Source organism: Puccinia triticina, chromosome 10A, assembly GCF_026914185.1.
Source record: "Puccinia triticina chromosome 10A, complete sequence".
Taxonomy (NCBI): domain Eukaryota; kingdom Fungi; phylum Basidiomycota; class Pucciniomycetes; order Pucciniales; family Pucciniaceae; genus Puccinia; species Puccinia triticina.
In genome coordinates, this window is record NC_070567.1 from 3,706,673 (window position 1) to 3,731,515 (window position 24,843).

The window sequence follows — 24,843 nt, forward strand, 5'->3', positions numbered from 1 at the left end:
CGCGCAAAGATGCGGAGTTTGTTTGGACCGCCGACTGCGAAGACGCTTTTGAAGAGCTAAAGCTTATTGTGGGCCAGGACATCATCCTTGTCAAGATCGACTACGGCCCGGACGCGGGCAAGATCAAGTTAGCTGTCGATTCTAGTTTCCACGCAGCCGGCGCAGTACTTTCCCAAGAAGACGCAAACGGATTGGATCGCCCAGCGCTTTACGAATCCCTGCTTTTCTCGGACGTGGAGTCGCGTTACTCTCAATCAAAGCTAGAACTATGCGGGGTAGCTCGGATTCTCAAAAAGCTCCAAACAATCTTGTGGGGCCAACACTTCGAGCTTCAGGTCGATGCTCAGTCTCTCATCCAAATGATCAATGCGCCGAGCTTGCCCAACGCCCCCATGACGCGCTGGGTAGCTTTTATTCAACTCTTTTCGTTTGAGATAGTTCACCGCCCTGGAAAATCTTTTTTAATGCCCGATGGCCTTTCGCGTCGCCCTCAAGGCGACGAAGAGTCAGACCCGCCGACATCTGAGTTTGACGAAGACTCTCCGTTGGTCCACCCACTCAATTCCTTCTCTGTCACCGCTGAAGTGGGCTATTCCGGGTATCAAGAAGGCTTCTGGCGGCGTATGGAGATCTTCCTAGCAACGCTGGTTCGTCCTGATGGATCCGATGATCAGGAATTTCGTGCATTGAAGCGTCGAGCCGCGGATTTCTTTCTGCAAGCCGGTCGACTGATGAAGCGCGGTAGCCCTTTGCCGCGCATTGTTGTAACCATCGCGGAGAAACAGGATTCGATTCTGCAGGAGTTGCACGAAGGCCTGGGCCACCGCGGCACTGCGGAGACTTACCGAAGGGTATCGGAAAGATTTTGGTGGCCTTCCCTCAAGCGAGCGGTCGAGCGTTGGTGTCGCAGCTGCGAGGCGTGCCAGAAGAAGGATCTCAGGAGGCCTCTGGAGTTGCGATACCCGACCGGAGAGTCAACCGTATTTGGACGCGTTTCCATGGACGCCGTACATCTGAAGGCTAGCGGCGCGAAGTACCTCATTGTAGCTCGCGACGACTTTTCAGGGTGGGTGGAGGCAAAAATCCTCAATAATCTGACCTCGGAGGCAGTAGCTACCTTCCTTCAAGAAAATTGGACCATGCGCTATGGTCTAGCACGGTCTTACTCCACTGACGGCGGTTCTGAATTCGGCGGCGCGTTGGCTGAGATGCTGCGCACCCTTCCTGGTCAACACAGGGTTTCTACCCCCTATTACCCTGAGGGGCAGGGTATGGTAGAGCGTGGACACGGACCCCTCAAATCAGCACTTGTCAAGTTGGCGGGCGAGAGCGGCAAGAATTGTCGCAAGTTCCTCCCCCTCGTCCTTTTTGCTGACCGCATCTCTACCAAAAGAACCACGGGCTATTCTCCGTACGAACTTGTTTTCGGTCAGCGTGCGGTCCTGCCTTTAGATTTGGAGATCGAGTCTTTTCTAGGCGTCGATTGGGACGCTGTGACGGACACGACCAGTCTCTTAGTGGCGCGATCGAGGCAGCTCGAGCGTAGTGAAGAGGCGCGTGGAATTGCTTATCGGAAAATGATGGATGCGCGCGGAGATTCTCTGCGCTACTGGGATGAGAAGAACGCGTCGCGGATCCGAGAACCCCTCAAGCCTGGCGACCAGGTCCTTGCTTTCAACCGGTCTCTGGAGACGCAGTGGGGTAACCTTTTTGCTCATCGGTGGAACGGTCCCTATCGCGTTGTGAAGCAAGTCGAGGGAGGGTCTTACGTGCTGGCGGAGCTCGACGGCACGGAATTGAAGCGCCGGTTCGCCGCGGATCAGGTCAAACGGTTTTATTCTCGTGGAGGCACTTCTGACCAAAAGTAAGTCCTCCCATGTGTATGCACCTCAGGGTATTTTCTACCGCCGTCGTCATAAGCCCTACTTCAGCCACTCTGTGAGCAGCCCTTGGGATCCCCTCTTTTTCCTTTCCCACTGTGTGTTAGACTTCTCCCACGATTGCCCGGAAGCTTCCCAAGGAGTCTAGGGACAGACTCCAAGTGGTGGTGTGATGTGGTGACCATACTCGTGGCGCCGCCGGCGCGCAGGATATCCGGCGGGACTTCAAGCTCAGCAAGACTTCAAGTTTCCAGCCCTCAAGGCTTCCTCAAGGCTTCCTCAAGGCGTTTCAGGTTTTCTTTTTCTTGCTTTTCTTTTGTTCTTTTCTTTTTTTTTTTTTCATGCTTCTGTTTTCCTGCCAGTTTCTTTTCATCATGTTTGGTTATTTTCTTCTTTCATATTGCGCGCGTTGGATGGTTAGAGTGTGGTGGGTTGGTTTTCTTTTCTTTTTTCCTTAGCCTCCTAGTTGTTGTCTTTTCCTTTTCAGTTGTGGCGCGCGCATAGGCGCGCGGGTGGTTGTGATGACCTGTCACAAGATTGTCATCATCCCTGAAGTTTAAGTTCTTCGGAGCTTAGGCGGAAGGGACGGCATGAGACTTCGTCTGAACCCAAAATTTTGTCAGATCATCTCGTCACCTCGAATCTAAAAGCTTATTGATCCCAGTCAAGATATACTTGCGGAGCTTCTGAGTTATTCCTCTCAGCCCCGCATCGATCCTCTTCCAGATTCCCCTCTTTAAGATCACTGTTCTCCGGCCCAGTTCGCCGGCTTTTCCCAGATTCTCAACAAACAAACCACCGCCGACGGGAATCTACCTCCTGTCGTCTCAAACCAAAATCCCCCCCCCCCCCAACTTCCGCTATCACTCGAATCCAAGAATCTCCCCCGGACCACCGCGAAGGCAGCGCAAGAGCGCAACATCCCTTCCAGTAACTGCCGACGGCCCAGCACCGGTCGGAGTTCCACAACGTACTTCCGACAATGGCTCGACAAGGGTGGTCATATGGACTGGGTGATTGGGGATCCGATTACCAGACATCGCGATTAGAGCTTGACTCAAAGAGTTGTTTAAGGTGATGTGGTCGAAATGGGAGGAAAGCAAATCGTCGACGTTGCGGTAATTGAGAGTTAACAAATGGGTCAATGAGTGAATGTTTATTAAGAATGAGAAATTTGTGGTCAAGACTCAACCACGAAAGACCTGGCTTATAAACACCTCATCTGCCTTATTCGGGTTTGGCAAGAGGCCATGGAACGCTGCCCCAGATGAAAGAGTAGACCCCTGGCAGACCCTTGAACATATTGCATGACTACCAACGCTGCAACCGGAACCGCCCCCATGCGTGATTCCTACCCAGTCGACAATGGTTGTAAGTAAATGGTTGAGTGTCCGATGCCGCGTTGCAATCCCAAAAAGAGATTGGGGGCGCAGGGGCGGAAAAAGAAGAACCAGGGAGAGGAGACTGTTGGTAGGGTGTTTCAAAAATCGTGGAGAGATGGCTGAAACATTTAGTCACTCGGCAAGAGAACGCTGAATGTCGCGCGATCGTTTAACATCCCCCTAGCTACGTTTCCCTAAACGAGCGATCTGGACAAGTAGCAGTCCATAGAGTGTAAGAAGAGGTGTGCCAAGTTCCAAATTGAGAATGCGGGTGAAAAAACTCTCGTGGATTCTGATCGGGCTGTTTCACGTCCAAAACAGTTGATAGCGCGGTTGTTGGCGGTGTTCATAACGATTCGATGCGGGTGTGGTAAAGTACAAGAAAGATCAACCCCCGTTTTCCGCCAGGAGGGGGCCTCGAGGTCACGCAAAGTGTCTATGAAGCGGGATGGAATTATCGAGAAAAACCCTGCCAGCGAACTGAATAAAAGTCAGCAGGAGAAGTTGATTGAGAGAAATTGTCCAAATCATGAGACATAAGGAGAAGACGGACCCGGACTGTTAATAGGACCATGAAACTGTTCGAGGAACTGTAATCGAGTAGAAAACGTCGACTGAAACTCGCTCGGAGTTTTTCCGTTGACGCTGAATTGATGGCTGGGTCGGTGGTCAAATGATGGCGCTCAGGATTATAAAAGGAGGATCTTGCTGGATTACATTTTCCCCCGCGGCCGGCCTCTCCCTGTTGCATTTGCACTGGCTGGAGGTCGCGCCAGCCATTAGCCCCCCTCCGTCCCCTCCCACTTGGGCCAGGCCAGAGGGGGTTAAACCCGGCCCCTTTTTCCCCACGCTTGCCGCGGGCTGGGGGGTCAGTCCGAGGCATTTATGTTTGGGGGCTATTCTCTCTTCTTCTCAAATTGCATTCAATAAAGGCCGTTAAAAAATTATGTATATAGTTGATATTTGTTTTTGTATTGAAAGTTGTAGAGGGTTGACCCTCAGGCTTTGTTTGTAGTTGCCAATTCATAGGGGAAACCCTTGAATTTTTTTTTTCTTCACCTGTTGTAATTCACTCTTTCATAAATGTACAGGGGAAACCCTTGATCTAAATTTCTGTGAAAGTGTGGATTTACTATACTTAGATACATTGCAAAATTGCATATTTGCAGCAAAAACCTGAATTTTACAAGGCAGAACTTGAGGAAGCAGTGCACCATGCAAAATATATGTTGTAAAAATCAATACCAATGATTACCAGGTTCAAATTTACAAGGTGTTGTGGAAATTTTACAGGGTGTTTATACTCCTTTTTCCTTTGGAAAATTGACTTCCCCCAACTGCACATTTTCCAATATGCACTCCTGCTGAAATTATTGAAGGTGCAGGAGCAATAAGAGAATTCAATCCACTGGCAAAAACTTTGACCAAGGGTTATATGGTGATTCATGACTCCCAGAAAATTCATAATTCCAGCCAAAGTTCATAATTTCTAAGTGCAGTTGGTAGTAGTGGGTTTTCCAAAAAAAAAAAAAAAACAAGTCAAAACTGGCTTGTAAATTTCCCACAGCAACTTGTAAATTTGAGCTTGGTAACCACTTTTATTAATTTCTACAAGGTAGATTTTGTGCAGCGTACCAAAAACACCTTGTGATATTTGCACAACACCTTGTAATTTCAAACCTGGTTGGCATTGTTATTGATTTTTACAAGGTATATTTTGCATGGTGGACTTCTTCCTCAACATTTGCTTTGTAAAATTCAGGTTTTTGCTGCAAATATGCAATTTTGCAAGGTCCTTTTTTTACAAGGTAGCAATTTGTAAAAAAACACCAAGTAAAATTCCACATGGAACAATTCAGGTATAATTTTACAAGGTTGCTTTTACATTACAAGGTTGGAATCTAGCCAACACATTGTAAAATTACACATACCCTCTCTTAATTTGTACTTTTACAAAGAAATTTTTTATAGGGCCTTGTACCTTGTAAAAAACACTTTGTAAAATTCAATATTCCCATTTGTTATGGGAGAATATCTGATTGAAAATTAGAAAAAAGGTACATATGTATTCTTAAGACTTGGCACAAAATTATGAAAACATGATGTCCAAGTTTGGTAGTCCTATTTTTATGGCAAAATAACTGATTTACAATATAACAAAATGCAATGCCAGGGCCCATGCCTATAACTGTGTTTTTTTCACTGCAGCAGCGCAGCCGCCTTGGCCTCTAGCACCAGGAAAAAAAAGTAGTCACTTGATGGCAAGTGACATGACACAGCTTTGTTTTCAGCTCCAACACTGCTCCAATGCTGCTCCTCTCCACCAGCACATCTAGGGCTCACATTACAGGTGTCAGGATCAAAGCACTCAATGTGACAAAACCAGATGATGCTCAGCTTTGGCCCTGGCCCAGCTTATGTTCAGCTTTTACCCTGGCTCAGCTGATGTTCAGCTTTTACCCTGGCTCAGCTGATGTTCAGCTTTTACCCTGGCTCAGCTGATGCTCAGTTTTTCCCCTGGCTCAGCTGATGCTCAGTTGTTTCCCTGGCCCAGCTGATGCTCAGCTTTAGCACCAGCCACCTGATGATCATCTTTGGCCCTGGCACAGCTGATGCTCAGCCTTGGCTGTGGCTCAGCTGATGATCAGCCTTGGCTGTGGCTCAGCTGATGCTCAGCTTTGGCCCTAGCCTAGCTGATTTTCAGCTCTGGTTCTGTCCAAGCTGATTCCCATCTTTTTCTCTGGCCTGGCTCAGCTGATACTCAGCAAGCTGAGCATCAGCTGGCCAGCTGGCCCAGTACTGGGTCAAAGCTGAGCATCAGCTGGGACAGGACTAGGAAAAGGCTGAGCCAGGACTGCTACAATACTGAGCATCAGCTGCGCCAGGACTAGTACAAAGCTGAGCATCACCTGGGCAAGGACTAGTCCAATCCTACCGCTACTGTTCTGCGTGGGTTTGGGCTTAGTATCCTCTAGGGTACTCAGCCATTGTGCGTTTCTCTTGGTAATCCTGTGGTGTGCAGGATTGCCTAGGTGACCCGGGAGTTATGCTTACAACCTCCCCAAGCCGCCTGAGTATGGGAAAGGTTCCTCTTCTCATCTCCCATCTTGTTTGCCACGCCTCCTTCCTCCTGACGGAGGGTTTGGCGCAACGGAAAGATGGGTTGGAGGAGTGGCCATTGCTCCTAGGGAGTGTGGCCTCTCCTCCCATGTGAGCACTAAGATGTGGGGGTCTGAGCCCGACCCGCTACTCCAGGTGTCCTGGAGCCTGCTCAGACCCAACACTCCAGGAGGCCTGGTCCTAGTGGAGGCTAGGTCCCTCTCCCTTCCTCTAATACTGTAATGAAACTAAGGATTCATTTCTCGTCGTCTCCCTCGCGCAAAGACCGGTCCCTTTGCGCCAAACCAATCTAGTAGCCTTCACCTTCTGTTACTTGTTCTATCAGTTCTCTTAAGTCGTACGGGACCTCGACCCGTAGTTGGTAGTGGGACCAGTGGTTCCGTCGAATCCCTCTGGACAGTTCGTCCGCTTGGTTCTTGGCGGAAGTAACGCGCTTCGCCACGAGATTGATTTGGCTCTCAATCAGCCTTGCCTGGATCTTTTTCCATTCTGCATTTACGAACCTATCCTTTGACTTCCGCTTGGTGATGACGCTCTCCGTCGTGGTATTATCCGTCCAGACTATAAATGTCTTCCCCCCCCTCGCCCCAAGTTTTATTAGCATGAGTAGGCCTAGTCACACCGCGATGGTCTCTAATCTTGAGATCCTTTCTTCCTCTTTCTTCTCTTCGTCTATATTCTTGTCCAGTTCCGCCATAGACCGTAGGCGGAACTGTGCCCACCTCTTGCCGATGATTACTCCTATTCCAAACCCGGTTGATGCATCCCCAACCCAACCTACCTTGGTTGGTTCTTGCCTTGCGATTAATCTCGTTGGTTGGAAGTTAGACAGCGTTGTTAGCCACGCGTGTAGGTCCTCCTTGGCGTCCGGGGGTATTGGGCGGGCTGTTTCTCGATGTACCCAATCCTTCAACCATCTACAGATTGCGCACAGATAGCATCTTAACTGTGGCAAGATGTAGGCGACATGATTTAATCTTCCCGCAATGACTTCCACCTCATTGTATGTGAAGACCGCGCCTATTTTGAGGAAGACTTGAATTTGATTAATCCTTTTATTCAGCTTTGCGTCCGGGAGTCGTACCGTCTTGTTGGTGCCGTTCCAAATGAACCCAACATATTTCTGTTCCTCCAAGAAAGGTGAGTACTTTTCTTTGTTTGTTTTTACTCCTAGTTCGTTTGACTGTTTCACAATGTCGGCCATCAGGGTCGCTGAATCCGGTCTCTTGACAAATAAATTATCGTCAACCCACCGAAAAAAATTCAGCACGTTGAATTCCAATAGCATCAGTTCTTTCCATGCGTCTTCTGGCCGGCCGAAGGACCCGCAGCCCGCTACCCCCGCCAAAAGTGATCCTAGTGTCCAATAGTAGCTGATCGTCGAAGGTTCATACCATGAGGTACGGCCATTGGTTTGGCGCAGTCGGGATCTGGCGGTAAGCCTTTTCCCAATCGAAAAGGGCCAAGAGGACTGGCTCCTTTTGCTCTTTGAGGAAGTGAGCCACCGCATTGAAGTTGTCCCAAGACGTTTGGAAATTGTTTGCGTTTACGAATGAGTTCACGGACGGGACTCCCAATTCTCCGTGCGGGAACGATAAATCGTTAATTGGCCGCAAGGACCCGTCGCCGTTGATTATGGCTCCCAGGGGGTTTGTCCTGAAGAAGCCAAACCGTTCGCGTACTTGGTCGTATGTGAACGGGCCAAACATCCTGCCTGCTTCAAGCTCCTTGCAGATGGAGTCTTTGATCTTGGTCTTTGCCAACATCGCAGACGTGTGATTTGGTGGCGTGAAAAATGGGACTTCGTCCGCTAACCTGTGTTCCGGGATCCCTTGGTCAAAACCGTTCCGGAACCCATCCAACACGTCCTGGAACCCCGGGAGAAGGTCTGCGCGTCTTAGCGCCGCCTCCCAGGCGCCAATGTTCATCTCACAAGAGACCTCTGTCGGCCATCGCGCTCTGTTGGGTCGCTGGGCCGGTTCTGCCGTAAGCCGGTGTCTTAGGTGTGCAGCTTGTCCGTTTTGCATACCACCTGGCCTGATGCTATTTTGCTCTCAACTCTCCTCACTTTACACGCAGTTAAATTACAGCAAATAGGGTGCTCGTAAGTTAGGTTGTATTCCTTCATGGGTAACAAAAAGGAAAACAAAGGTGCTGGATGGCTTCTACAGCCCAGAAGGGTCTAAAAGGAGAAACCGCTAACTAATATCCTTTCCCTCTCCCATAACTGCTCCCCGTTCCCCCTCCCCCTCCGCCGCTGCCAGATCCTCCCCCCTCGCGGTCGTAACTTGATCCCCATTTACTTCCTTTAAAACCGCCCTGCTTGCCGCTTGACTCCTTCTGGTTGCTCGGGCCCTTGGGGGTCTCTGGTCCAGGTTTGACCGTTTTAGCAAACTGTTTACCTGGTTGCTGCAAGTGAAGAGGAGTCCGGTTCGCCGGCTTGTCTTTTTTCTCTGTTTGTTGTCCGGTCGTCGGGTCCCAGCCGAATCGGCAACCTCCTGCCGCGTAGGGGTTATCCGTGAACTCTGTCTCCCCAAAGCGGACCGTTTTGGCGTGGACTTCTTGGACGATCTCGGTGCGGAAAATGGAAATGTTTGCGACCGAGAGCCGTCCCCCCGGCACTGGTACCCTATGGCATAGTGCATTCATCCGCACGTGGATGTCATACCGCAGCGCGGTCATGAACCCCTCTCTTTGTATTATCCCATCCACGTTCCTCTTGTGAATCACTAACCAGTTCGCTAAGTTCGCATGCGATGGGATCTTGCTGACTGCTCAGAGGAAGCCTTGATGGTTGACTGACCATTCTTGATACGTCTGCAAGTATTCGCTCGGATACGGAAAGCCGGTGTACCGTAGCCGATCTCCGCTAGTATTGTCTGATTTACCTCTCTTCTCCGCGTGGTGGAGGAACGCCTGTTCCTGCCACCATTAGTTGAAGATTGTCAACGGCAAAGGGGCTCGGAATTCCAAGAGATTCTGCGCAAAGAATCGGGGGAGGCCAATGTCGTCATTATTTGGAATCGCAGCGTTGTCAAAAAGGATTGCTGTCTCCGTCCCGGTAGGGACGGCCATCTCATCATAATCCCGGATTCTCAGGGTGACGGCCGGTGCTGGAGTCGGTATCTTGAATCCATGGTGATGGATCGAAGTGGTTGGGGTGGGTAAGGTTGCGGCCGGTGACGTGAAAGAAGGTGTAGCGACCGAAGCTGTTGGCGTTTGGTTCGCCAGGGTCGAGGGTAGTGATAAAGGGGCCGCCGGGGCGCTCGCGACGGCGTTGCCTAGACCTTCGCAGATCTTAAAGAGCATGGTTGCTTTGCCTGCCTGCCCCGCTGCTTCGGCCGCTAATGCCTTTCCTATCACCTCTAGCAAGGTTCCTTGTAGGTCTACCTTCCCTTTTGTCCCTCCTATGACTCGAATCTCTTCTTCTGCATCTACAGGATTTCCAGCTAAGCGAGGTAAAGCGCCGCCATCCGTCAGCCCTGATTCCCTGCCCCTATCTATCTTCCAGCCCCATCCACCTCCTCCTTTGTGCTTACCGGTTCCTTTCTGGTTTCCTGGATCCCTAATCTCTTCTCCCACCAAATCCCTAAATTCTTCGAGTCCTGCCTCCCTTCCTTCCTCCCGATCCTCTCCACCCCCTTGTTTGTCTTCCTTCTTGTGCTCCCCTGGTAGTTTCGACCTTCTTGCCGGCGCTTTCACGGTTACCTTCTTGTTCTTCTTTGGAGGGGCCGGTGCTGGTTTGTCTTCTGTCCTTCCGCCGGCTCGTTCCTCCTCTGGTGCCGCTTGCGGTTCCAACTCCTCTTGTGTCCCCGTGACCCCTTGTGACTGACTACCCATCTCCCCCTCTCCTTGCCCGCCTGCATCACCACTCGACAACCCTGCCGCCACCTTCACGGCTGAGGTCGCTGCTGCAATTGAGTTAAACATGGGAGTTAGTTTGATTGGTCGGAGATAGATGTCACTTATTTGGGCAAAAATTCGTCCAGATTTTCCCAGATTTTCGGTGATATTGTGTTCGGCGTTGCGTGCTCTGTTGCCGGTCCCGAAGTGCTGGATCCTAGCCGGTACCGGTTGCTCTTCAACCAACTAGGTTTGGTCTAGCCGGGCGCGCCTGGGTTGCGCACTGCGGGAGCCCTTGTGCGCGCGCCTCAGGAAGGCTTCACTCCCGCTGTCCCTTGGACTCGGGCCACCTCCCGCTGCGCTCCCGGTAAGCGCACATCAAAAGACTTTCTTCCAATTCTGAGAGTGAGCTGCGTGAAAAAGCTGGGTATGAGCTGGGAAAAAAAGTTGAGTATGAGCTGGGTACCAAAGGACAGAACTGAGGATCAGTTGGGCTCATCAAAAACTGAACAGGACCTCCTTGGTAAATTTTGGAAGTTGAGGAGATGGTTGGGAGATTGGGGTAGATAGTGGATAGATATTGGATAGATGGTGGGTAGGTGGCTGGAGCTGGTGTGATGTCACTTGTCATCAACTGACTATTTTACTTTCCTGGTGTAGTAACCATAAAATAGCCAATGAGGCAATATTTTGAGACTAATTAGACTATCACAGCTCCTTTTTGGGATTTCAATGCATGAAGTCTATACAAAAAGAATTTTTGGACATTTATCAATATTCTGGTACCAATATCATGAAATAATCACGATTCCCAGTTGAAACATAGTGGCAGAAACACAAAGAAAACCACAATTTGGTGATATTTTAAGACTCATGAGAATGTAGCTGCCACATTTTGGGATTTTCATGGTCAAGAGCTGACCCAATGTAATCTCTGAAAGCTATACCAGAATAATCTTTGGAAATGGTTGAATATTCTGGTCCCAATATCAAATCACCATTCCCGGTTGAGATATAGTGGCAGAAACATAAAGAAAACCCCAATCTGGTGATATTTGGCAGAAACAAAAAGAAAAACCTATTGTGGTGATTGTTTGAGACCCATGAGACTGTAGCTGCCACATTTTGGGTTTTTCATGGGCAAGAGCTGACCCAAATTAATCTCTCAAAATCTCTAATCATAATTGTATCAACATCATGAAATCATTACCATTGAGAGGTTGAGATACAGTGGCAGAAACACAAAAAAAAGCCCAATTAGGCAATATTTGAGAGTAATCAGACTATATCAGCTCCCTGGGCGTTTCCATACATGAAAGCTATACCAAAATAATCTTTGGAAATGGATGAATATTCTGTTACCAATATGATGAAATAATCACCATTCACGGTTGAGATATGGTGGCAGAAACCAAAAGAAAAGCCCAATTTGGTGATAATTTGAGACTCATGAAACTGTAGCTGCCTCATGTTGGGATTTTCATGGTCAAGAGCTGACCCAAATTAATCTCTCAACATGTCTTATTATAATCCAAGTTTATTGAATCCACAGAATCGTGGAGTTCAAAATCATGGTTTTGGCCTATTTTTTTCTCAAAAAACTGTTGAATTTACTCCACAAACACTCCGGAGAGCACCTTGAAATCACCCTCCAGCCCGTGCCGCAGCAACAGGCAAAAAAGGGTGGGTCAAAATGAACTTCAAGGAGGGCCTAATCAAGCGATTAGGGCAGCTCCAGGGAAGGGGTAGGACAAAACCGGATCCCCTGGGGGGAAACACACCTCAGCTCCCTCCTTAAATAGATGTTGGTCCGCCACCCAATTCTGAACTGATGCAATACATACCTATTTGTCCCCCGCGGCCACCGCCATTGCCCACGCCTTGCTGTCAATAACAACGGGCTCCCACGCGACCTATCCGGATCAAACTCGTCTGTCTTTGGGCCCTTCCCCTCGCCTTGTTGGTTCACAACCAACGCCACGGGAATAGTGCCACCAAGCGGTATTAGAGATGTCATCAGGTACCTTGTGTCCGTGGGCGGGTACCTGTTGGCGGCTAGCAGGTACCCGCCGGCAGGTGCGGGTGTCTGGCCTGATGAGCTGCAGGTACCCCCCCAATACCGTCTTTGCCAAGTGGAATCCTTCATGGCGAGCAGTATACAAACAACCCCTCGCCAAGAGGGATTCCACTCGGTGAGCTGGTATACATATACCAACTCGCCAAGATGGATCCTTCTTGGCGAGTGGGTATACTACATACAGCAAGGCCAGGAAAGCTTGCGGGTCCAGCAGCCTGAAAATCGACCAAACAACTTTGTCAATTTCAGCCACCGGACCTGTATGTCCTTCCAAACATTCCGAGTCTTCCACCTTCTTCCACCTCCGTCCCCCTTAATTGCCCCCCCCCCTCCAGCAAAAATGCCCCCCGACCCATTTCCCCCTCCCCGCCCGACCGGACCCACCCACAATCCCGCCAGCCAGCCAGCCAGCCACCCGCCAAACCCAAAAAGATTTTGCGCTACCGGTGAGCCTACCCCCCCCCCCCCCCCCAAAAAAAAATCCCTCAGCTGACCTCCCAACCCCCTCTGTCCGTCGCCCGGCCCACCTTCTAGACCAGCACGTGGCCGTTGACCACCCCGCCGACAAGATCACAGAAACTCCAGCCTCCGATTTCCATACCGCTAGTGGTGAGCCGTGTGCCCTCAGACCGTTTGGGGTGTTCGCCACGCTTCCCCAGCTAACCCATGTGTTTGTTTTTGCAGATCCAATGGTGTTTGTGAAGTATGCGCCCGACATGAAGGTGATCGTTGTCAAAATGGCGGTGCGAGGCAAATCGCTCGCGGAGATCAATCAAACACTCAACCACAAAGTCTCCGAAGACTCCCTCCTCCAGTGGAATACATTGTACCAACACACCTGCGATGTTGTCAGAGACCCAGCACTTTACACCAGGCGGGGTCGCCCATTGGCCTTCAGCCGCGAGGAGGCTGAGTTCGTCCTTGCCGCGCTGGAGGCAGAGCCCAGCCTGTACCTGGATGAGATCCAGAATCACATCCAGGCGATGACCAGCACTCGACATCCCATCAGCACCATACAAGCGGAGTTGAAGTTCTGCCTTCTCATGACAAAGAAAACCGCCCGCACTGTTAATCCAAACCAATGCCCCAAGGCACGGGCGAACTACGTGGCCCGCGTGGGGAATTATCCTGCGGATTTTCTAGTGTTTGTGGGTAAGCCACTTTCCAGAGTTTTTCCAGCCCCCAGGAAAAACGTTGACTGACCTCTTTTGTTCTATGACTGACCTCTTTTGTTCTATAGACGAGGCCGGAGTCTTGCTTGGGACCCACTCACGTGACAAAGCCTGGGCACTATGCGGACGCCGCACTCAACGCATTCCTAAGCCCCTAGGGGCCCTGTCAGTTATGTTTATGAAACTTAGGGTAAAAACCCGTCAAACAAGGGTTTTTTGCCCTAGTACTATAACTGTACTGAAATAAAACACTGGCAATAATGTGCCAAACTTGTTACGTGGTATTTAGCCACTACAAGGGTTTAAACACTCTTATATAAGAGGAGGATATTTGTAATTAATAAGGTTTACTTATTAATAACAGGGATATATAAGGTTTTGACGTAGAAATAGCTGGTAAGCGCTTAAACTGATTGGCTGCGCGTCAGAGGCGGGAGTCTTACAGCAACTATTTATAAAGATTTAACTGTAATAAATGCTTATAAGGGATATTGGCAATTTTAGAGTTAAGATCTAGTGGGTTTCGTGCCAAAAGGGCAGAAATAAAGGAAAGGGTGGCTTTAATAAGCCAGAGGAGAATTTTCACGAGTTAACTTACAGGTTAATTTGTGGTGAAATGTCTGGGGGGACAATTCCAGTGACTCAGTTACCTCCTTAAATACTGGAGAGGTCTCTGAGGGCGCTGAAATGTTCCCATTAGTTTTGGCTATGGGTAAATGCCAAGGGTAGACGTGTAATCTGCCTTGGCTATGGGTATTTTGTTTGTACAATATTACACAACTTCCCTTACTCCCACACGTGACATTTGTATAACCAATTGTCATGTGAAATAGCTTAATATGAAGTGTAATATCAATTTGTACTAAGTGTTACTCTCACCCGTGGTTCTTGTTTCACGGGGGAAAGGTACTTTACTAATTAATATAATTTTATGTATTTTAATTTATGTAAAGATTTTTTATGTAGTTTTCCTGCTCTTTGGAGCGCTTTATGGCTATATGTACATATATGAAAAAATGTATGAAGGAGTAGGAATGAGGGGTTACTTTGAGTGGGTGACCCCCCTTAATTTAACACGAGGATTCTGAATATTCAATAATATTTCAGGATTTGTAAATGGTTTACTAGTTTTTGCAGACTTTAGGATACTTGTTGTATCTCTAAGGCTGACACATCAACTCTGGCAAGAGACCGGAAGCCTGAGCCTTGCACAATACCCCACTTACTTGTGGTCATTTGCCTGATTTTCACTGAACCTTGCTTGTCCAGAGTGAAACTCTGTTGCTCTTGATTGTTTCTTCTTTTCTTCAACTCTTTCAATCTTAAAAGATCAAAAGGTTATCTCTGGTTAAGACCTACAAAACCAGAGCAGAGTAGTAAACCTACTTCTGAATCCCACCAACGTTTCCTTGTTGTGAGTGGAGGCTGTTGCACTCTTCTTTGTCCTGGCACAGCTGTCATCCAACTTTTCCAGGTTGAGAATAGCCCAGATCAATTTATAAAGACTTAAAGTCTAGGCCTGATCTCCTCTTTTCTCTCTCTTTCTCTTCCTCTCTCTCAGTTTGTATTTCTTTATCCCAAGAAATCAAAACTATTCCCCCTTCTTTTCTTGTGTCCTGCTGTCACATAAGAGACACAGGCTCACATGCTTGGGCTGAGCAGTATTGATCATAGCACTGATTCACAATTGAATTCCATTTGTCCGTTGGAATTACCATGCGATCACCGGTTTTTTTTCGTTCGGTCTTCATGATCACACTGAAGGTGGGAAAAATTAGTATTAGTGTTTGGAATTATAAAGTAATCATGACCTCAAATAAACAAGTGGGAGAGGTCATGAGGTACAAACCGCAGGCAGTAATAGAGCATCGACTCAAAGACTTTTTCCATCTGATTAATCATCAGTGTAAAGTCTTTTTTTTGGATGGCCTTCTCGGCCGGGAAACCCAGAGCCTGCAAATATTGCCAGGCCCCACAATCCTTTGAGTCCCTCATGTTTCCAAAGTGATGCGTGAAGATGGCGGTCGCAATGTTCCAAAGTGTATGTGATGCCCCTAACTGGAAGATCACATTATTCAGTTGGTCCTGAGGATACGCACTAGGCGACCTTTGAGACTTCAGGCAGTTGAAATTCTGGACGGTTCCGAGGTCGCCATCCATTGGCTGGAGGCGGCTAAAGAAATCCTTAACAGACAGGCCGGACTGGCCAATGATCAATTGGAAAACTTGTCCCACGCCCTCGGCTGAGTTATCGGACGCATTCATGAGCTTGAGCATGTGAATTTTCGGCTTTTTGGGCGTAATCTGCTCGATTACCGGCGATGCCATGGGGATCGCGGTGGCTCGATCCTTGGGGACAGCAAGGTACTCAAATAATACCTTTGCTATCTGCGCTTTCCACACCATGGCGTTGGTTTGATCCTTGGCGGGGGTGGGTAGGAACATGTGAGGTTCGATGGTCATGGATTTGACCTTTTCAATTGATGCATGGTAGCTCTGCAAGCTCAAGTCAGGCAGAACAAGCGAAGAGACCAACTCGGAGTCTGGCACATGCACATAACCCCAGGTCCCGCGAAACGTGTGAGACCTGTGACCAACCGAAGGGTCATGGACACGTTGTTCCATGTCAATGTTGTCGATGCATATTGTCGGCGCTATCGGTACCGATTGGTTCAGCCTCATGGCGACTCGGAGGTCCGCCGCGGCCTCTGTCGCAAGAGAACTCATAGCCGACAAGGCCGAACGCCGAGAGGAGCTCAATCCTACATGATTGAGGTAATCTTGCACCCGTTCGGAAACTCCGCATGCCATGAGCCGCACCGCATTGTTCAACTGAAGTGAGTTGCACCTGCGGTTGACGGCAAATGCCATCATTGCGCATACCGTCAAGACAATCTAAGTGCCTGATGTCAGCTTGAAAAAAAACTGGCTGAAGCGGGTTATGTGAATCCCAAGTTGCTTACCCTACGGAAGCGCATAGTTGCAGCGTTATGACCGTCGGTGTTCTCCTCGTAACCAATGTAATCCATGTCTATCCCGGTAAGCGCCCCAGGCGTATCTTCACCCACAAACAAACGATCTGAAGTTTCCGTGGAGTTCACGCCGGTGGTGTTGGCATCTGAGCCATTTTTTGGAGCCAGCTCTTCTTCCTCATTGAACCGGTGGTGTTGTGGGTTCTGCGCTGGAAGCATCCCCATCAACACGTTGGATAAGAATGGCATGTTAGTTGTAAGCGAAGCGTCTTGACGGTCTCGGGATTCTGCAGAGAAGAAATCTGCCTCAACCGTTGTCGAGCTTTGGAAAGACCCTTGAGGATAGACTCCTGTTGGCGGTTCCTCTTGGCGAACAATTTCAATTGCCTGGGAATAACAGTAAATTAATAAATTTGGTTAAACTGATATGAGTTAATCAAGCCTGAGAATACCTCGGCTTGTATGACCTGATGCCATACCTGCCTCCCGGCAGGAGATTGCTTCATGAAAGCCCCAATTGCTTGAATAAGTTCAACTGATGACTCAATTCCAGTTGGCTGAGCCCAATGTCGACGCAGATAAGCCAATTCGGAGTTGGGTGAAGTGAGGTAGTGAAGCATGAACTGCTTCGGGGACATTTTAATGGGCAGGCTACGGAAAAGCTCACAGACGTTGAGGGCCTTTTGGTCTCAGGGGTTTATTGGTTCCACACTGCCAGCATAATTGGCTGGGTTGAGGTTATCCCAGTTAAACTGGGATGCACTCAACCAATTTAAACTTGGGTGATCTCAACTGATGAAATATAAATCTAAGGTACCCCCCTTGGGTTTGTATTAAATTGGTTGAGATCAACCAAGTTTAAATTGGTTGAGTGCATCCCAGTTAAACTGGGATGACTTCAACCCAGCCAAATATGCTGGCAGTGCCATTATACTTAGGTATGAATGGGGTAGATGCGTATCTAAAAAAGGCCGGACTGGGGGAGGGATCTAGAGCTACAAAGGCAGGACTTGGAGAAGGAATGATAACTCGGGTCACAGCTTGAGGAGGTTTTATACCTGTTATAACTTGTCACTTGAGCAGATAACTGGATGTTATTAAATGTTTCATACGGGAATACAGACTTCCTGGTATGCGAGCCACAGGAAGGTGTGTCAAGCTAGATACATACACGCATAATGTACAGGTCAAGAAACATTGAAAACCAAAAGTTTGACGGAACATGGAAAGAGAAGGGTTGGGCCTTCAGGGATGGGGGTAGCAGCAAAAGATGGGGAGGATCCAGACAAATCTTTTGGTCCAAAAGGCATGTGTCCGCCTCGCTCTTGTCGCCATCCGCACCGTGGGACCTGTGAACACTTATGGTCTTCAAAGTTGAAGTTTATGCATGTATAAATGCATAAATCATAAATTCATAAAACTTTGTTTGCAGGAAATCTCACCAATCTGCTTAAGTAATCTTTGGCTTTCCCAGCTAGGGTTCCGATCCAGTGCCCCGGGTCCAGGTACTGCCTTCCCAAGATCCGTACCCGGCGTATCCGGCTCCGACGCCGGGTACCTGCCGGGTATGGCCAAAAATTGAGCTACTAAGGCTCTGATGGGTGATGGTGGGAATCTGTGCTTTCTGATCACCACCACCACCGGGAAATGGTCCCTAAGCGCGCTGCAGAAGACCCCGAACCAATTGTCATTGATTCAGACTCCAAAAACAAACGGTTGACACGTGAGGATGGTGCTGAAACCACAATTCTTTAGCATATTCTTGCTGGCCGTGATGACAAGTGATTCGGGGAAACCTCAGCTGGTGGTCAACAACCCCTGGTAAGAGCATCCATCTCACATGACTGAAAGTCGCCATGCTGAGGAGAATACCCAGGCTAGAGCCATTTGCTCAGACTATCGAGGCTTGGTAAGTGACTTGTCTTGACTGTCTCTCCTTCCCCTAGTACTACTGACTACCACTGCTGTATATGAATCAGCATTCTAAAGTTTAAACATGGCAGACAAAAATTGACCAGACCAAAGGCGGATTAGATCCATTCTCCAAAGGGTACAAGAAATTTGGATTGATTGCATAAGCAGACGGATTGATCCTCTACCTTGAATGGGCTGCAGGCGCTCAAAACGCCAGCCTGATAGGCGACTTCAATAGTTTCAGGCAGGGAATAGCTATTTTGAGCAGAGGATTCAATAAATGAAATGCCTGTCCTCTGCTCCTCTGCTTTACAGATACCTGGTATCTTGGGAGCCATCCTGTGACCCGACTCGACCCAGTATCCGGTCGGGTAGCACCGGATCTTTGGGGTCCGGATTGGAACCCTATTCCCAGCCAAAGATTTTTTATGAATTCATGATTCACGCATTTATGCATGCATGAATTCCAACTTTGAAAACCATAACTCTGTACAGCCAGTAAATGACTGGACTCGCGCATGTACTATGTCTTCGAAAATTACAAGTCGCACCATCTCTTTCCAGACCGCCCGCCCACTCCAAACCTGGCTTGACACTCCAAGCTCAGCACCAGCAGTCGCGATCCACCCCGGCAGTTCGCGACCTTACGACTCGCCACCCTTACAATCTTCAACCCTCCAACAGCCTACATCCACCGGTGTTTTGTTACAACTCTTGCTGCTTGTGTCTGCTCGTCAATACCGCCGCCTGGAGAAGACTTGTCTATTTGTGTATCTTCCCTTCCCCTCCCTTCTTTTTGGTGTACGATCCCGCCCCTCCCCTTTTTTTGGTGTACAACCCCGCCCCATTCTGACTAACCTCTTAGCTGCGACTCTTGCTGCTCGTTTCTGCTCGGCAATACCACCGCCATCGCCGCCGCCCAGAGAAGACTCGACCACCGGACGACTTGAGGATGAATTGGTGGCAGATTGTCTTCAGCTTGAGGTCGACGTCTGACTTGCTGTCGATAGTCTTCGTGATTTGTACGTCCAGCATGTCCAGATTGAGGTTGAGGTGATGCTCATCAACGGATAAAGGGTCCTGCTCTCTCTCAGACGAGTATGGCATCCGTTTTGAAAACTCAATCTGACTGTGGTTGAGGTTCTTCAGCTTATTCATCAAGGTGATTGGCTTGAAGATCAGCAAGTCTTTTAAGCTTGGGTTCAGGATCTCTTTCAAGAAATTGGTGATCGGCCCAAGATTGACGGCCCGCTTGACTTGGATAACATCCAGTGTTTGGATCATTTCCTTGAGGATCAACAGATGTCTGATCACAAACAGCTCCCAATCAATCAAATTTGCTTGGATCTTTGAGCTCATTGCTGGAGTTGTCGAGCTGGCCCGGTGGCTTGTGACCCAGTTCATCATGTTGGAGGCTTTGATGATTGATTCCGAGCAAATGCCTACCGCCTTGCCGGCGGAATCCTCAAAGATAGCATCCTGTTCATGTGTGGTTTGTTGTCAGTCACCTTTGGACGCATAGTTGGCAATGTGTGCAGCAAACATACATTGACATACGTATGCAGCCTTGATAGGATCCACAAGGTCTTTCTCAAGGTAGGATACCAATTTTTCTGGACGCCTTCAGCCGGAAGCCTGGACTTGGTGGTGCATGAGGATGCTTGAGGAGTGGGGCGGGAGGATTGTTGATACGCTTGGACTTTTGGCCACTCTGCCAATGTTTCTGTTCGGCCTGGATGAGCTTGTTAGGGTAATCAAGGTCCTCGTGTTTCGTCATATAGTTAGCCACTTTGGTCGCTTGGGCGCGAAAGATCAGGCGGGTTTGGATGTCTTGAAGGATCGGCTTGAGGAGAGTTGAGAACTTGAATCAAGACTTGTCTGCTTTGATCAAGTTACTATCCATCGCAATCAACGCATTCGAGATCGTTGCCAAATGACATAGCAGATCTAATTTCTGCTCATGCAGGATCTGAGGTCTCAATAAATCGTACAAATAATTGCACAGAGATTCTAGATAAACACTGAATCACGATGAATGAATAAATATTGATTCTAGCATGTTTTTTCTTCTCTCTTTTGGGAAAAAGAAACTCTTACAAGAGCTCTTCTTCACCAGTTTTTGGGAAAAATGACTTGAAGAGGTTCCATTTGGCGGTACACACCAATCTCATGTAATTGCATCCCGTGGTTGCCAGAGAAATGAGATCAGGGACCTGCTGATGGTTGATCTGGATGCGGTTGATTTCAATCTTGATTCGGGCATGGAGTAATTGGCCTCTGGTTGAGACCCAGGAAGAGAAGAATTCACTCAGCAGTGCCCCATACTCGTCTCTGTCAAATAAATACCGTTTTTTGACCTGTGAAATCAGCGGACGCATTTCTTCTGATAAGGTCCGGAATTTCTCATAGAGTAACGTTTCTTCTCTCTTGAGATTTGACAAGGATTGTTGGTTGATCTGCAGCTTCTCTTGCACCTGTCGGCTTAAGCTTTTCATTTGATTTGTGTAGTACAGCTTGATCAATGTCATTGAGCGCATCAAACATTGCTGAAAGCGAACCAGATACAAGTCTGCATCCTTGAAATGCCGCTGAAAATACAAGGGAGCAGGAAGGTGAATCTCCGGAAATTGTGATAATCAAAAGTTTGGCTTGCACGTACATTTGATTTCATGAACTCTAGACAGACGTTGAGCCGCTCAATCATGGGCAAGAATTCTTGGCTGTTCACGATCTCCGCTTCGCCCGGTCTGCTGAGCACGCGCTGGGACTAACTTAACACAAGTCCCTTCCTTCCAAGAAGGCGCGAAGCGCCTCCAAAGGAGGGACTTGAATATAATGTCCCAAATCTCGCGTGAGCGCAACCAGCCATTTGGCTGGGGAGGGCATTACAACCTCAATATCCCCCACAACCACCCAGATTCATGTCACGCCTCCTAGACCATTGAAAAGCTGGCCTTTTTTTGGTATCTGTACAGCCCTCAAAAGTCCACATACCCATAGCAGTTGGCAACTAGGGGGATGGATAAGTATGACAGCTTTGAACAATCCGCCAAATTCAGGCCCAGATACAATCCCGGATAGATCCGGTCCTTAGTGCCAGAATAGTATAAGGTATACATCAAAAGGCATAGACATGATTTCTTGGTTTATTCACCTTCGGCTTGCTCAAGTCTCTGCTGGCCAGCACAATTCCGGTGCCACCATAGCCTATCATAACCTCAAACAGCAAATACTCGACTTCGAGCTAGATCAATGGCCGGCCTACCACGTACCAGCGCAATTGAAGAATTACATGATGTAGACGAGCTATACGAGATGGACAACCATTCAAATATTCAACCACCACGTACCGAAGCCAAAAAAATTCTGCACATCTGCAAAGAACTCCAGAAGATGAAGATGACACCAAAGGTATTCATCACTGGTTTTCTTTGCTCAAATGATTCAGATGTTGCCTTCCAACGACAATACTGGCGCACCGGTACTGGGCTAGAAGGAGCTCTGGAAGTTGTTCGAGCTGTTAAGACTACAGCTACCAGTACACCCAAAGGAGCCGCTATGTGGAAAGAATTTATCAAGGATGAGGTCAGTATTTTGTGCTCTTGATCTATTTCAGAGCATTTAGAATATGCATGCTCACTGAAGGATATTTCCAAATAAAGGCTGTTGAGATACTACGTCAAGAGAGACCCCCGAGCGGGTATTACCCAAATGGATCGTTTTATAGCAGCCAAGAGATTGGGCTCCCCTTTTTTACACCCAAAGCCGCGTTGGAACGCAAAAGGTTGCTCACGGAAGAACACACACCCTTCCTGTTCACACTGCTGAAGCGGACCATGAATGATGGTGACGAAGACGATAATGGACCTTCAGAGGATCGCCACAATAAAGGTGAAGATGCGCTGTTGAACCTGGAAGGGATAGAAATAGAACCCAGCCCTACTCCGGTTGATCGGAAAACTAAGGTGATGGATATATCTGGTATTAGCTGTTGGTTTTTGTCGGTGCATTGCTGACTGGCCAATAATTCAGATTGCTGCAACCATTTGTTTCATGGTTTCGTTTGCTAGGAACCTCCGACACAATGAACTTCAGCTTTTTAATAGCATACAATTTGTTTCAGCTGGCTTGACTGAGCGGATGAATGAATATCTCCACCTAATTGGTCTTACATCCTGTTGACAAACCGCAATCAGTTCTCTCACGGTTTTATCTTCTTGTGCGGCATCTGAACTGAAGACGGCAATGAAGCTCAATGAAAGCTTTCCATTGGGCCCAAGTTTGTGCATCGATAATGTCAACATGGAGCAGCGTGTGCATACACATTCAATTGGCCATCAATCAATGATGTTTCATGGCACCTGGGGCTATATCCATCATCCACCGCCATCCCTTTTAGCCTCTGTCGATCACACCAAGTTTACATTAGACCCGTATTACACAGCCCTCAGCCATCTTCCTGATTTCGAAATTCAACCATCTCTGCTCCTACCAACGTATGAAGAGAACATACATTTTGAGGAAGTTCTTAAAAGCCAAATTGCACAAGTCATGTATCATTACATAGCACAACCATTAGATCCAAAATTGGCAATCTCAAGGAAGCCTCCTCCGATTGATCCGATAGACTGCTTGCCACCAAAAATTCAGATGCTGAAGCTCATGGAAGCTTCTGATAATTCCGCGGAAGGCTTTGGACAAGTTATCAAAATGATCATCAATCAAATTGGCCTAAAGCCAGAGGAGTTTTGCTCGCGAGTTCAGCTCATTGATGGAGACCTCGGGACATCTCAGAACTTCAACTCACTTCGGACGCTGCGCACCCCAAGCAATTTTCCTGATCACCAACTTCACAACATCTCTTTTCAGCTGGGGGCTTCACACACCCTGTGGAACATTGCACAGAGTATCTTGACAGCACACTTCGGAGACCAAGAGCGATCAAATGATCTTGGCGCATGGCAGTACTTGCATGCACTGGGAATCCCTCCGGAGAAGGCTATCCCTAAAAAGGACTTCACGTCTATGATTAACAATATCGAAAAAGTCCATGAGGCAACCATTTTTTATTGTCTTTGGTAAGGCTGTTGTGTTTTTCACTCTGAATGAATACTCTACTCTCGTGCTAATTTTTGTATGTTTTAGTTTAATGATGGGTACCAAAAATGAACCTATTCCCAATGTGCAACCAAAGATTGCTACCACTCAATGGAACAAAACCATAGAAGCGTGCTATACCAAAAATTTTTCACCCAAGGCTCGCCGAGCCACCTAAAGAGACAGCTCACCAAAGTTACATGCACTTCTCCTCCGTTTGCATGACGTTTCCACCGTTGTGGAGGCTAATTGTGCCATGAAGGCAGGAGATATTGGTCGAGTCATGAAAATGTGGAAAATCTGTTCAATCATGACTCAGGCGCTACCGGGACTCGTAAACTATTGATCTTACCTACCTCGCATGGTCCTTCTCCTCCAGAATATACTTCCCCCCGACGTTAGCAAGTATATTCACCACACTCTTCTCATGTCACCAAGTGGCCGTCAAAACCATTTTGTTGCCAAGGATTACTATCTGGAGCTCCAGAATTACTCGCTGAAATTCCTTTATAATCAAACTGGCTTTGGCACCCGGGCCGAAAGGTTGCAGGAGATTTTTTCGTTAAACATGAACTTGGTGAGCCATGTCCACATTTAAAAAGACAAGATTTCACATCTGACTCTCCATCCAGCTCCGTTCAATGTTCCTCAGCCTTAGGATGGAAAGGGGTGGGCGACTGGTCTATCAATCTCACAAGAACGATATCACCACTCAATCACTTGAAATGTTTGTTCGCATGGCTCGTAATGAAGACATCACGGATAAAGACCACAAAGACACGAAGCAATCTGTTCCAGACTGCAAAGACCTCTTGTTAGAAGGACTTAAAGTCCTTCAGAATGATATTACTTCGGGAAAAATATCTCGACTAAAATTGCATTTTTTCTGGGATGCTCCTGCCGGAGAACTAAACCAAAGTATTGTCCAAGAAGATCCAACTGATCTTGAAGAAGAAGATCAGGAAGAAAATGAACAAACAGTCACCCCCGAGACTTGTTTTGAAATGTAACCCGCACATAATCGACCTCTTTCTGATTCGCCTTCGGCCGCCCCGCACACGCTTTGCTTGTTGTTTCCGGTCCCGTCGACTTCGATATCCCAGGCATTGTTTTTGGATACCTGAATTCCTGTATTCACACAGCGGTAGAGTTGCTTTGAGCGGTCGAGTTGCTTTGAGAGGCTTCAAGTGCCTTCATTTGCTTGTTTGCTCGGTAGCGAGCAGCCGATTCCCTTCTCTTTGCCTTCTTGACCTCCTCCGCCTCCTCCTTCAGTCGCTCTTGATTCATGATATGTTGTTGATAGCTCACATCGCCTTTGAATCTAGTAATTAAATCCATCAAAAACTGGAGTTGTCCATCTATGGCCTCGCCACCGATCAGTTTTTT

The 24,843-nt window shown here is 48.0% G+C and overlaps 3 protein-coding genes across 3 annotated transcripts in view; 1 reads left to right on the forward strand and 2 right to left on the reverse strand.

Annotated features, from left to right (window-relative positions):
- Positions 1–17,084, reverse strand: part of PtA15_10A341 (uncharacterized protein) — a gene marked incomplete at both ends in the record, with an annotated part of 33,377 nt that extends 16,293 nt beyond the window's left edge. Inside the window, 2 exons of the mRNA XM_053160506.1 lie at positions 16,438–16,833; positions 16,899–17,084. Coding sequence (XP_053024473.1) covers positions 16,438–16,833; positions 16,899–17,084 — 582 coding nt within the window. The remainder of the gene's footprint in view (positions 1–16,437; positions 16,834–16,898) is intronic.
- A 2,137-nt stretch (positions 17,085–19,221) lies between these two features.
- On the reverse strand, positions 19,222–21,064 carry PtA15_10A342 (uncharacterized protein; the record flags this gene model as incomplete). Its single annotated transcript, XM_053160507.1, has 6 exons — positions 19,222–19,839; positions 19,908–19,926; positions 19,980–20,190; positions 20,257–20,381; positions 20,458–20,948; positions 21,020–21,064. 6 exons carry the CDS (start codon positions 21,062–21,064, stop codon positions 19,222–19,224), a joined length of 1,509 nt encoding a protein of 502 aa, XP_053024474.1.
- Positions 21,065–24,098: 3,034 nt separating this feature from the next.
- On the forward strand, positions 24,099–24,467 carry PtA15_10A343 (uncharacterized protein; the record flags this gene model as incomplete). The annotated part of the gene is made up of 1 exon (XM_053160508.1): positions 24,099–24,467. One exon carries the CDS (start codon positions 24,099–24,101, stop codon positions 24,465–24,467), a length of 369 nt encoding a protein of 122 aa, XP_053024475.1.
- Positions 24,468–24,843: the final 376 nt, after the last annotated feature.